A 14,577-nucleotide genomic window follows, 5' to 3' on the forward strand; every position below is an offset into this window, starting at 1 on the left:
GGTTGTGCGTAAAAACAATAATTGGAAAGAATTTTGAAATGTCATTCACAAAATTATATACAAAGACATAATTATCGACAGAAATGTACAAAAAGCCAACTTAAATCACGTCCCTAAAATCCCTTTAATAGCAGTTTGTCAGTTTTTTCTAGAAATAAACCATCCATCCCTTTCCTATCCCCGGTTTCTGAGTACATTTAACGGTAGTTTATCTATTCAATAGCGTTTTTTTATATGAGCTTGAATAGATAAACTACCGCTAAATGTACCTCAGAAACAGGGGGCTAATTGTCTACTTATACATACTTAACTTACCCAGGATTCATAGTAATAAACACGGAACAGGTCGGGTTGAGACTGATCTCCGTGCCTTCAAACACGAAGCGCTTCTCTCTCCTGAGGATAGCCAGTTGGATGGAGAGGATCTGCTGCGCCACCACGGATAGCACTTCGAGCTCAATACGGTTGAACTCGTCGAAGCAAGCCCAGGCACCCGATTGCGCTAGACCCTGGGAGTCAGATTAAAATATTAGATCAGTAAATAATTAAAATCGGGAATTCGACAACTAATGGCTGATTTCTGAAATATATCTCTATTAGTAACGCTTCGTGATGGTAATGTGTTTCTAAAACGCAACGTTTCTAAAACGTTTCTAAAATTGTGTTAGTGACCAGTTTTAGCTGTAAAATTATTTAAAAACAGCTATTTACTCAAAGTTCATGTTATAATCCTGATACCTTAAAAGTTTAATAGTCGAGCTGACCAAGACTATTCTCACTGGCCTTAAAATGGCTTACTTATGGACTACGATACTAAGCTTGCAAATTTAAAACAGAAAAACTTTTAATCACTGCATCTTTACTAATATTATAAAGCTGAAGAGTTTGTTTGTTTGTTTGTTTGAACGCGCTAATCTCGGGACCTACTGGTCCGATTTGAAAAAAAAAATCAGTGTTAGATAGCCCATTTATGGAGGAAGGCTACAGGCTATATATCATCACGCTACGACCAATAGGAGCAGATTACCTACCGGTGAAAAATGTTACAAAAACGGAGAAAATTATGATCTAATGTGCCGCAAGCGAAGTTGCGCGGGTCAGCTAGTACATAATATTAAGATAGACGAACCTTAAAGAATTTGCCGAGCGCCTTATAATCCAGTCCATCAGAACAATTGAACACGACGCACTTCTTGGCGACTGCCTTAGCGAGATCCTTGGTAGTCTCCGTCTTGCCAGTACCTGCTGGACCCTCGGGCGCACCTCCCAGGTTCAACTTCAACGCACTCATTAATGTTCTAGGGAATAAAACAATAGGCTTTTTTATGTCGGAGTTTTTCAAATTGTTTGATTTTTGAAAGACTGTAGGAACTTTTCCTCGTATCCAAATAACGAGAGCAATGGTAATATAAAGTGCCATCAAGCCTGTTATAATTTTTTAAATAATTGGATAATCGAACCCCCGACATTCGTGCACTGAGGTAGGAGTGTGATCAACTTAACTACTGCGCTACGGAAAGGAGTCGTCATTCAAAATTATATATTCAACTCTTTTCACCACATTTTTCCAATCAGAACAATTTGGACTGTTCTACTTTTACTAAACTAAAATATAATTTCTAGATAGTATTCATCTATCTGTCATTTTATCTTCAACGTAAATAAATGGTCAGAAAACCAACTCAAAACAACAACAAATTTAACCCATTATTGTCCCACTGCTGGCCTGCTGGGCAAAGGTCTCCTCCCGTAATGAGAGAGGGGTTAGGCCTTGAGTCCACCACGCTGGTCAAGTGCGGTTTGCGACTTGAAATATCATAAATAACCGACATTTACCTAAAGCAGCGATCAGTGAGCGGCGTAGCGACCAATCGCCCAATGTTCCCAAGGTACTCGAACCCGTAGTCGACTTCAGTGGTGATCATGGAGCATGTCATCTTGTCAGCGCGCAGGTAGTAGCGCAGCTGAGAGATCCAGTTGAAGTCTGATATATCTGACACGTTCTTTGATACCATTTCTTCGAGGATCGATCGACCTGAGAGAAGATAGAAGTAAAAATGCTTATCTGCTTCCGTGATGAGAGTAGTAATGTGAAAAATTGGAAATATTCTTAACAGAAACCTAGATTTAAAGTTTGTTATCAGCTTACTCCGAACGTAGGTGTATCAGCCTTCATTCAACTCTAGCTTCAAGTTCGAGAAACGTAGAAACTCTTCTAATATTGTAAATACGAAAGTCTGTCTGTTGCCTATTAACGTTGAAACTAGAGAAAACCAAGTATCAACGATATTTTAACAAAGTTACCTCGCAGGCGCATCTGCTGGAAAAAGTTAGTATATATTTTACCATGCACATCAAGCACGATGAGCGCTTCCACAGTGATTCTGTTGCCAGGGTCTAGCTCCCCTTGTACCAGATATACTAATCCAGTGATCTGTTCTGTACTGCGCTCTACCAGTTGCGGCAATGAGTTCGTCTGGATTGCTTCTATCGCCTGGGTAAAATATAATTGTGCAATAATTTTTCAGGATATAAAAAGTCACTTAAAGCGCCAAAAATTTCTTCAAATACAAGATTTATACAATAATTGTAATCGTATCTCTTTATTAATTAACCTTACTAATATAAATACGAAAGTTTATGGCGATATTTGCTACCTATTTCTCGCAATTAACTACGAATGATTCCACTTTACAGGTATAAACTTCTAGCTTAGACACTAGAATAACATAGAATACATTTTTATCGGTAATAAACTATTTTTTTATTTGAATATCATGCGAGTGAGTTCGGTCAATGAAGGATATAAGGCGTCGTACCTCTGTAGTATACTGTACACAAGACCCAGCCTGCACAATCTGCCCAGGCCAGATGAGCACCCATTCCTCACGCTTAGTAGACGGGTACGCGTTGATAGACTCCGTGGCCACGTCCCGAAGACTCACGATCATTTGGTGTTCCAGCTGTTGCAGCCAGCGTTCCACCATACCCTGAGTGAAATGAAAAGTATCTAGTGTAATAAAACCCGTATCTATTGATATATATTGCTTTATTTAAACCAAAAAGCTGCTTGGAAATTTAAATCGCTATTCAAGTTTTTCGAACAAAGTATACATTTTTTAACATTTTTGCGATTTTTTTAGGATATCATTCATTTTGGATAGGAAAGAGAAAAAGAGTACTTTTAAACGTCAACATGCCTACGGGCAAAGAAGGAGGGGCGTGAGTTTAAAAAAACAATAAAAACATCACGTTATTTCAATAAATTTAGTCATTAAGGAGTCAATACTCACTAATGACTTATTGAAAATAATAAATGCATAACCCTCTTCTTACACTAGGGTAAAAACAATTTAGCGATAGTTTAGGCATACTAAACAATCGCGTAATTGTTCATCTAACCTCTAACTTAACGTCTTACTTTATCTGGTACCAGTCTTTCAGTTAGTTTACCTTTGCATCAGCAGGCTGAATACTGGACGAAAGCTTGACAATCTCGCCTTCAGCGGAAGCCATGCCTATGATCTCCTTAGCGTTGTTGAAGTCTAATGTGTAGATGCCCTCGAAGCACTTCTTCAAGTGAGGCTGTACGCGCATGGGATCCTTGGTCTCTGACAGGATCTCCAGCAACTCGTCGTTAGACAAGAAGAAGAATCTGTAGCAAGAAATTTATCCTTCAAAAATGTAGTAAATGTGTTGTTTCCTAGTATGCTACTACCATGCCTACTTTAAAAATACTACACGCAGTTTTTCCTGTTCCTGAACAGTCTGCCTGGCTGATCAGACAATCAGCTCCATCATGTACACATGTCAGAAAACAAAAGATAAGGTTTCTTTTGTTTGAGGAGATTGTAGAAAACCACTAGATGGGAACACTCTTTGGCAGGACGCATGCCCTGTCGTGGACGAGTATTAGGTCAAATTATTCTTATATACGACAAATGTATTACAAACCTTGGGAAGAACAGCCTCTTCTTCTCCAAATAATCGTTGAGTCCTCTCTGAATATCATCCAGCAGTGCATTGCTGTACCTCAGCTTCTTCAGAAGACCAGGGTAGTCTGTAGCTGGCAGTACCATTGGGTCTTTGGCGGTAGCTGCCATGATGGTACGCCACTCCTTGTCCACGTCGCGGAAGTTCCTCGCTTCTGTAGGCATTTGACGCATGATGTCTTCGGACGAGAAGATGGGCTCCAAGTACATCCATGTAGCTTGACACTGAGGGATTAAAGATAATGATATGATCATAAAGATAGCCTTATTTAAGACCACTCGCCATTGAAGCGATTTTAAGGATAATTTTAAGACTCATGGATACGTGTCATATAGTGATCCGAACCAATTTAACTCAAAAACTAAGTAATCGGTAGACATTTAGAAGTATGAAAACCAGAATGTAAATTCTCTTGTTTTATTCTCCAAAATAAAACAGTGTTCTGTGCCATGACATGGTTGGCTGGCATAATTCACCTCTGTTTCAGTCAATTAAAGCAAAAAAAGTTCCAATGAATTGTGCTTAATCTTTATAAGTAATAAGGTTTTGTATAAATCAAACGCTTGTAATTTCCATTCTTAATTAACTGTTAAGCAAATCTCTGTTTCAAGTACCATAAGCCACTGGTCCAGTATATCCTGCATGCTGATGAGCTTCTCCTCCCATTTGACCATGTCTGTCTCGAACGCCTTCACGTACGGGGAGCCGCGCATCGTCTGCGATTTGAGGATGTGGTCGTCCAGCTGCTGTTGGATATCATCTAAACCAGTCAGGATGCCCACACCAGTGTCCCTGGTGAATAAGAAAACAAAACCATAAATTTTGAATCCCTATGTGGCGTGGTCGGTACCGACCGCCGTTCATTACCCAAGGTTTCGATACCCAAGTCGAAAAAAGTGCTATTGGTCATTTCTAATTAACATTAAAATATTACAATAGTAACTTGTTATTGATACTAATATTAGCGAAGCTTATTATCTTCACTGAATACCAAAAAGTAACACTACACCTAACTATGTAGTCATTTAAAGCGACAAGGGTACAAGAATAAATAAATATTATTTTTGTGAATAAGTCTTCCACAGAATAAATTTTAATAAATAGTTTGAAAAGCATCGGTTTCTCTGAATTTCAATTGCCATCCAATGAGTTCATGTAGGAATTATTTTTACAATATCATAACAGAACGTTTGTTTAGTTTATTTACAAGGCATTCAATAAAATACCGCAAGGGTACGTTTCTAAAACCAGTCATGTCAATGAAGGGTTGGATAATGGGGTGCCCCAACTGAAACAACCTCTAGCGGTCAAACTTGTTACCGTTCCTCTTGATTTTTTGTATTGTTATGCTATAGTACAAGGCTAAATATTTCAGAAAATTATATTTTTTAATAACAAAGATCTGAAGTCTATGGTTCATTATATTTTTCAGCTTTTAGTAAGCGCCATCTATATTTCGCTCGTAGAAACCTAAGTCTACCCTTATATCTGAGGGTGGGTTTTATTTTCAGTAGGTACGGAATTTGACAACAGATGTCTGGAATCAAACACTTTAAGGAGAGACTTAAAGACTGAAACAGCGACTTATTTTACAAACATTTTTTTATAACTTTGTATGATTAAATATAACTGTAACAGGGAAGTTAGAAGTTAGTGACAAGCAAGAATATTTCAAGTAAAAACGCATCCCTTAAAGCGCCCTCAGAGAAAACGAGAAGCTTCAACGCCGGAAAAGCACGAACTTAACCGAACGTAGCTTAGAAAGACGACATTAGGGTGGAAGGGGAAATCCTTTCCCTTTTTTATTCATTTTGTCTGTTTAAATACGTTTCTAACTGTTTTTTTGGGTATAGTACTCTAGAAAAAACCGGCTTATTTTTCTGTAGAGTATGAAATCAGAACATGGGTATAAATTCTCAGGGAAAAGGGGGAAATTGTTAAAACCAGTTAACATTTTACAAAACTTACTGGACGATAACATCGCAATGTAGACAATGAGAAGTCCTATAGAGAATAGATGGAAAACACTTGCTTATTGTTCAAAAATGTCTTCTGCGACAAATACGATCGACTATTTCTTCATTCCACACAAGAGCTCGTTAGCTCAGCGGTGAGAGCGCCCTTTAATTCTAACTCTAGAGGTGGTCGGGGGTTCGAATCCCTCACGAGCTGATATTATTTTTATGCTTTAGGACATTTTTTTTAATATTCCCCAGAAAATTATGTAACTTTGCGTCAATTGCGATACATTTCGTTAAAGAGAAAAGGCTTTTTCTAATCTACCCGGAAAGGAAAATAAGAACTCGTCTATAGATACATATAAATAATTACGTATCTTAACAAATATTCAGTTTTAGTTTCACTTGTAATTTTGTGGAAAATCGGCACCCTCATCAAGGGCGGGGACAATTGTCGGAATATAACGAGGTTACCCGAACTAACCCGAATGTGAACTTCATTCACAATGTCGAATAACGCCAATACCTTGCATTTTCCCCATTTCCTCTTGTTTATTAAATCCTTTTAATCATTGTTCAATGCGAAATATAATGTGTGTTATTTTGTGCCTGGTAAAACAGTACTAAAGGGGTAGATATATGAATTATGACAAATACAATCATGTATTTCAACCCCTTAAAGTAAGGCTCGTTAGCTCAGTGGTAAGAGCGCCCAAATTTTCCGAAACTAGAGGCGGTCGGGGGTTCAAATCCCTCACGAGCTAGCTCTTTTTTGATGTTTTCCTTTTTGATACATAGTTTTATTTTTTTAAAGGAGTTTGTAGGGATGTTTCTAGTAAGCTTCCTTTGCTTGCCTCTATGAAAATAAAACGTTTTCTATGAATGAGTATTTTTCAAGTTTTGTAATAATTTAATATTTTGTCTAATGAAGAAGGTCGATTTGAGGAGTGTAGTATTAACTTTTCTTCAAAATCAATAAAAAATGTTGGATTATTTTAAAATTAATTTTGATCCTATATTTAGAAAATGTAGAGTGAATTTTACTATATACGGAAACTTATAGCCTGATAGTTTCCGAAGAACGTTATACTATTTACTTAAAATGTATGCACAATATTGCAAGAAACAATACACTCAAATCCCCGCGCTTCAACAAACAACCCAAATGCAAAGCTTGATAAATCAGAACCATACAAAGATTACCGAACTATGCCGAATATAAATTGAATGGGTTTCTAACTACAACAAAGGAAAAACCCCTCTTTCCTACACGCGAATGCACGCCCCACACCCTTCACGTCCCTTTGTGGAAAACGTGAAAATCGGAATCACACGAACTTTGCCGAACTATGCCGAACGAAATTGAAAGGAATCTACGCTACGTCGATTTCCAAAGCGTTTTTTAATGCACTTTGTATACTCTATTTGACGAATGCATTCGACTTTTTGAAATTCAGTATTCAGAAGCTCGTTAGCTCAGCGGTCAGAGCGCCCATTACTCATCACTGTGCTAGAGGTGGTCGGGGGTTCAAATCCCTCACGAGCTAAATATATTTTTGTCTCTTTGAAATATAGGCGATTTTATTTTATATATTATTATATTCAAACTATTATTACGAGCTACGACATACAGAATACTGGATGTTCTAATGTCATATGGCAAATTGAGTATTCTTTTAACAAACTTAGATATTGGTTTCCATAACAGATCTTCGGTGTAAGATATGCTTACAATAGTTTGGTTTTTAGTCAACATCAGATTCAGGCATTATGAATAAAAATATTTAGGCAACTCAATTGTAAACCCGCTTTAAATCTCATTAGTTTAAATACTAAACCTTCTCTTCGTTTAATTTGAATGTATCGTTATGTAACAATGTATGAAATTGTATCATCGCCTATCAGAAGTGTCAGCATTTGACTATAAATAAATGATTTGATTTTATTTTTTGCTATTTACCAGGTGGACAAAAAAATTTAAATAGTTGTCATCCCTTCTGCCTAATTATAAGTAACTAGCTGACTCGCGCAACTTCGCGCCAAACGTTAGGCATTTCAAGGTAAAATGCGTGTTCCCGTATCCTATTATATAATAAAAATATGTTCCCATACCTGTAGGGCATAACCTCAAACTTGACTCCAACCCATTCCTCCTTCATCTTGTTGAGCGCCTTCTCGAGGGCGTACTCCTTGGAGGCGTACTGCTCGATCTCCTCGAGCTGCGCCGCGTACACGTGCACGCCCTGCTCCACCATGTCCGCCAGCGTGGTCTCCGGGTCGTGGACTACTTCCGTGCCAATTAGCTCGCTGATCTTAGCCCAGTGGCGGTCTCGCATGCCCTGGGAGGAGAGTTGATTTAAGGTATGGAGTAGATAGGTGGACAAAGGGGAACTAAATGTGGAATTTCGTAGTGGTATCATGAAATGGATAGGTACTATAGTTAGTTATTTTATAATGGTTTTGAGTTCGAAAACAGTCTGTTATTGGGTTTTAGCATAAGAAAAAAGAAGATTCCATAAGTTTAATGAGACAAAACCTTAATTCATGTCATGTTAACTATTATACCAAATATTTTTTGTTCGAATATCTCATAACTTTTAAACTCTCGCGTTGCATGTTTAATGTATAATAGAATACGGGAATTAACGCGAACACGCATTTTACCTTAAAATGCCTAACGCGACACTAACCGTGTCCCTATTCTGTGTTAGTGTAGTGTGTGGTGGCAGTTGGAAAATTCAAAATATGAGGGATGGACATTCGTCCGCCTCATATACACGAAGTCCTGTCATCGCTGCTCCAGTCAGCCTGGGACCACGGCGAGTGCAACCTGCGCCGAAACGTTAGGCATTTTAAGGTAAAATGCGTGTTCGCGTTAATTCCCGTATTCTATTATACATCGAATATCTCACTCCAGGAATAAGCAAAAGTAAATCTTGTAATTAAAAGTAGGCAGGTATTACGTTTTGAGCCATCAAGTGAGAAAGCTAAAAAGTTAGAAGTTCAGTTTCGGGAGACCAATCGTTAAATATACAAACGTTTATATGTAAATCACAAACAAAGTATCGCTTAATAAAGCTATAATCGGGCCGTTATAAACGAACTACGTCATAATCAAAAGAATGAAATAAATGTGACAATGTGTAGCGACACAAGGTGCGAGCGACAGACTCCGAAAAAGTGACATGACTTAGTTCGCACGTTTGAAATGGCCCGAGAATAGTACAACTCACCTTATTACAAATAGCACAGAGCACCGGCAGCAGCACTTTAAACTTCTCCACCTTGTTCCTCACCATGTCTGCTATTCTCTTAGCGCCGGGGTACTCGTACATCTGCTTACCCAACTTGTACAGCAGCTTCCACCACGCTTCCACGTCTTCTGCTATCGTTTCCGCGTCTAGACCTAGGAACGGGCCGTGGTACCTGGACAACGATATATCGTGATAGATTACGAGCAAAAATGTGTCTTGTGATGATTAAGGTCCTTTTTTTAAATTAAAAATTTTCACGCGGGCTGAGATGCGAGTAAAAGTTAGTAAACAATTTTGAATATATGAGTGATCCTTCATTTACGTGTAAATTACTTATTTGAAATCTCATTGAAAAAATAAACAATTAAAAAAGCATCCATTCTGAAGTCACTCATTTGTACCTATAAATTAATAGAAAAATACTTGAATTATCATTTGAATCATGACAAATCTGCCGCTTATTCTTTATTTCAAAAAACAACAACTAACCCATAAAACAAAAAGACAGTTTTGACAAATTTACATTACTTTGTAATAGTTTTCTCCACTCACCACAATTCATATCCCTCATAGAAGTCGTGCGCGGTGTGCCACAGTCTATGGAACGGTTCAATACCAGTCAACATGGTCTGCAGACTGAAGTACACTGACTGTTCCTGGTCTAGCAGTATCTCTTCGTTGATTATGTCCTCGGCTTCTCGCTTGTCATCCTATTATGAATATAGAAACAAGTACTTGAGTTTTGTAAATCTATACTTAAAATTAAAAAGCTGAAGTTTGTTTGTTTGAACGCGCTAATCTCAGGATTTACATATCATCACGCTACAACCAATGGGAGCAGAGTACCAGTAAAAAATGTTACAAGTTGCGCGGGTCAGCTAGTTACTAATATACAACATAGACAGAGTTCTTCTGTTGGTAGGCGAGGAGTAAGGCCTTTGACAATTTGTATGAAGTGTGGGTCTAAAATGATGAATGCAAATATTTAAAGAACTTGACAGTAGATTTCTGACCAACATGTCTTAACATCAAAATGTCTCTTCGTGTTGCCTTGAGGGAGGAATACACTAGAGGAAAAATATTCTGTGACACGTGTCACCAGCGACATCGAGTGGTACGAGGTTGTACTTGTACTACGCTTCGCTCGTTGCTTCAGACATCAGTTGCACGATGTAGTTAAGCATATCAGCGAAATCGCCCGGCTTTGCCTGACAAGTAGTCGTTACTTATCGTGAGCCATTTGTTCCCCTATATATGTATGTACCTCAGAGATAAAATTACTTAAGTATCATGGCTTTACAATACTTACAAGTAAATTATTATTAATCTCATCAACTCGGCCGACGACATCTTTCAAAAGGTCCACATTTAACAACGGAGGATCAAATCGTCGGAACAGCTCCAGGTCTTTCTCGTGTTTCTTCAGCTTGTCTTCGAAGATGGTCTTCCTGCTCCTGAGCTTGTCTTCCGCCATGGTCTTCTTCGTGTTGAGGGTCTTGAGCGTCAGGTCTATCGTCTCTTCCATGTCCAGCGGCCAGAGGAACACTCGGGTGTTCAAGTTTATATCTTCAACTACAATGTAAATAAACATAAAGTGATAGCTGTACATAATTTTTCATCGGAACTTGTTAAAAATTGTAAAGACATTTTGTTTAAAACCAAAAAAGTAAAGAGAAAAATCTAGGAGGTTAAAGAGACTTCATAAATCAAAGAAATATAAATGCGACGTACCCTATACCTATTCTTCATGAAAGGAGAATGGGCAAAATAGTATGGAGCCTGGGCGATCCGCGGCCAAACTTGATTTTTTGTTTTTTTAATGTAGTTTAGTCCTATAATTACCGTGTAGAAGTTTTATTGCCGCGACGCACTTATATGACGAACAAAATACATTTTTGTTTTTGAGCACTTTTAATAGTATAAAAACATATTTTTGGCTTATATTCGGAGATTAAATAAAAAGTACTATTCATATTATTGCATACAAATGTAGACATTATTAATATTCGAACAATCATAACATGTAAATATATAAATATCGTAACAAGTAAACATCTTGCTCTTCTATAATATATTCACTGAGACGACTTATCTGTCTTGAATGCTCAGCTTAAAAACGAGGCGTTCATAGCCAGTTGCACTCACTGGTCGGTAAACGATCTGTTGGTTAAGCAACCGTTGGCGCGGTCATTCTATAGATGGGTGACCGCATTGTGGTATTTGAACTGAGCTTCTCCGTGCTTCCGAGGGCACGTAAAAAGTCGGTCCCGGTTGTTGTCAACTAAGATAACATTCGGGCGGGTTGAACAACTTTGAAACTAGGTGAACCATATGATAGATAGATACGAGTTACGATTATTGTTCATTTTGATGGCATTGCAATTGTTATAAGAAGATGTAACGTTATTACACAACATTAAATGCATTACAGACATGAAATAATTGTATTTGTTCTATGAAATTCCATTATATTTACATGTCAATATATTGTTTCCTGAAAGGAATGCAGCGAAACGTTCTTAGTAAAAGTTGTTCCTAGTTATCATTACTTTAATTTAACACTACTTTCATTAATGGCCGCCGACCGCCCAGGAGTGCCCATTCTCCTTTCTTAGTAAGTAACTATCGCACTTTTAAGAATACGCAATACTTAACAAAAGTCAACACATCATTTAAAACTGACTCACAATACTTTGAAACTTTTGAGACAATAGTATTAAGCAAGCAAGCTAATACTATAAATGCGAAAGTAACTCGGTCTGTCTGTCTGTCTGTCTGCTACTCAATCACGCCTAAACTACTGAACCAATTTGCATGAACTGAACATTTGGTATGGAGATACTTTGATACCCGAGAAAGGACATAGGCTATATATCATCACGCTACGACCAAAAGGAACAGAGTACCAGTAAAAAATGTTACAAAAACGCGGAAAAATTTCACCCATTCTCTCTTATTGGACGCAAGCGAAGTTGCGCGGGTCAGCTAGTAAATAATAAAACTCTTACATATAAGATGCGCATGCTGCATCAGAAACAGCACATACTCGGCGGTGGTGCGCGACTTCTCTTTGAGGTCAAACATGGCGCAGTCTCGGCTCTCCTGTATGAAGTTGATCAGCTCTACCAACTGAGCTGTGGTCTCAGGACTCTCTGATGCTCGTGCTGCCATCTCTTCGTATACGTTGCAGATGCTGCAGGTAAAAATTGTGTCAAAAGATCACATTCATGTTAGTTGATTTAGTTGGTCTTATCGCAGAATCTCGGGATTGATTCTAGGGCTAGACAAAATAACCAGTTTCAGCTTTTTGGACTTTTAACACTTTAAATGTCTGGAGATACGTAACTTTAAAGATCCTTAACCAGTAACCTGTTAACTTGGCCGTTAAAAAAACGATACAACTATTTTTTTTCTTTAAGAATTCGTAAGAATAATATTCTGAAATTGTTTCACATTCAGCCCCTGAAATCATTTACGTTCGTAGATATTCTTTAGTTCTGCTCAAAATCATCTGCTAAAAATATCTATCATAATGTGACTCTTTTAGCAAGATCTTGCTTCACAAAACATACTTCCAATAAATAAATAAACTCACGCTCTGTTCCACTTCCTATTAACAGCAATAAAATGATCAACAATGTACTGTCGGAGTCCGTCCACGATCTCCCAGAGCGTATCATTGATGGGCCCACAGTCCAGCATCACCATGTTTAGCGGAATGTCTCGGCGAAGGAACAACACCTCGTCGCGGAGCTCTTCGTACATGTAGATACGGGCTGAGTAGTCCTGGAGACGAGAGACTTGTTATTAAAACGGTTGCAAATTACGTTTGTGATATGGGAGCAGCCTTAAACATTTATTTTAGCATTTTTTTTTGTATTTATTGTTATAGCGAACATTATAATTGTGATGTTATATAGAAATATATAATCTGTTTAAATTTCAACTGTCAAATTATCATGTTTCACTCTCTCACTCTCCTTCCTCTTTTTAACACCTACATAAAAATCTCTGAATCACCCCAAGGTAGACTGGCAGAAAATGCCCCTGGCATTAAGTCCGCCTTTATACAGCCCTGTATATAAAGTCTGAAATAAATAAATAAATATACAGCCTTGTGAGAGCGAGACAGAGAGACAGCGAAGTGTCAGTGAAAGGGACCCGTTTTTACCCTTTGGACACGGAACCTTCATAAACTGTCGCCAACTTCAAGCTCGTGGTCGACTATTTAGGTGTGTATACTCCTAACAGTAAGTAAAGTTAGCGACGGAACGATGCAAATACAAAGAATTTAACACAAATAACCTTTATGAATACGGTTGACGTCGTTTTTGGCTCTCGTAGAACAAAAGCTTTTAAACGATAACTAAATCCATACCTTCAAGTATGGAGCTGGTTCCATAGCAAAGAATCTCAACAACTCCTGCTTAGCTTCTCCATTGAGGATATAGAAGTAGTCATTGTAACTGCTAAGGAAGTTCTTGGGACCAGCTCGGTTGATACCGAAGTAGTGCAGGGTCTTCTCCGTGATGTCCTTCATGTAGGCCTCGTCGGGAGATACGCCGAGCAAGTACGGCTTTGGACGATTTACAGCTGAGAAATAATATTGAAATTATCTTGTACATAACCTAATGTCAAAGTCTATCAAGCCTTTGATTTTAAAAATTGGAAACAGCCAGTGCCTACAAATGAAGCACCCGGGGCAGTTTAAACACATAAATCAATAAAGATAACGAAAGAAGATTTTCAAAGGTTCACTAAACTCACTGCGCGTTTAATGACAGGTAAATGCAAGTAACTATGAAGATAGAAGTTAAGTAATACATATGCAGTTGATGTTTAATTATCTAATTCTATTTTACTCCACTCACGGTAGGTAGGTTTATCCCAGCATGTAATTAACTATCTTACTAAAGTGAATCAAAATCGATTCAACCTTTTTAACATGAAAGCGGCGCATACAAACAGTCACATTTTCAAATTTATCACAATATACGCATGGGTCGAAGTTCTATATTCCCTTACCAGGATACATAATCTGGTCAACACTGGGCAGCTGATAGTTGACATTGATGATGGTCTCAAACCACTTGATGATGTAGTCCTTCATCTGAATGAGGGTCGGCTCGAAGGAGAGGTTGTTGGTGCCGGGCTGGCCCAGGACCTTGATGCGGATGAGGGGACGCTTGATGAACATGTAGTCGCGGTAGGCGCCTTCGTAGTCGTTGCCTTCCTGGAGAAGGAATTACGGATTTTAGTGGGATTTTTCTTCTAGAAAATGGGGTACGTTAAGACTTTCCTTCTACCTTGAGGGTTAAGTACGGCTTAAAATTCAGGAAAACTGTTGTATTTTTTGTTGCTGCAAATAAATG

General features: G+C 38.2%; 1 protein-coding gene across 1 annotated transcript in view; it reads right to left on the reverse strand.

Annotated features, from left to right (window-relative positions):
• Positions 1-14,577, reverse strand: part of Dnah3 (dynein heavy chain 3, axonemal) — a 52,685-nt gene that overhangs the window by 33,104 nt on the left and 5,004 nt on the right. The window contains exons 11-26 of the mRNA XM_076117010.1: positions 14,231-14,438; positions 13,584-13,798; positions 12,801-12,991; positions 12,214-12,398; positions 10,515-10,777; positions 9,758-9,915; positions 9,185-9,377; positions 8,064-8,290; positions 4,608-4,785; positions 3,955-4,217; positions 3,454-3,655; positions 2,820-2,990; positions 2,347-2,494; positions 1,837-2,035; positions 1,130-1,298; positions 316-509 (exon numbers count right to left, since the gene is read on the reverse strand). Coding sequence (XP_075973125.1) covers positions 316-509; positions 1,130-1,298; positions 1,837-2,035; positions 2,347-2,494; positions 2,820-2,990; positions 3,454-3,655; positions 3,955-4,217; positions 4,608-4,785; positions 8,064-8,290; positions 9,185-9,377; positions 9,758-9,915; positions 10,515-10,777; positions 12,214-12,398; positions 12,801-12,991; positions 13,584-13,798; positions 14,231-14,438 — 3,164 coding nt within the window. The remainder of the gene's footprint in view (positions 1-315; positions 510-1,129; positions 1,299-1,836; positions 2,036-2,346; positions 2,495-2,819; positions 2,991-3,453; positions 3,656-3,954; positions 4,218-4,607; positions 4,786-8,063; positions 8,291-9,184; positions 9,378-9,757; positions 9,916-10,514; positions 10,778-12,213; positions 12,399-12,800; positions 12,992-13,583; positions 13,799-14,230; positions 14,439-14,577) is intronic.

This window comes from Anticarsia gemmatalis, chromosome 8, assembly GCF_050436995.1.
Source record: "Anticarsia gemmatalis isolate Benzon Research Colony breed Stoneville strain chromosome 8, ilAntGemm2 primary, whole genome shotgun sequence".
NCBI classification, from domain to species: Eukaryota; Metazoa; Arthropoda; class Insecta; order Lepidoptera; family Erebidae; genus Anticarsia; species Anticarsia gemmatalis.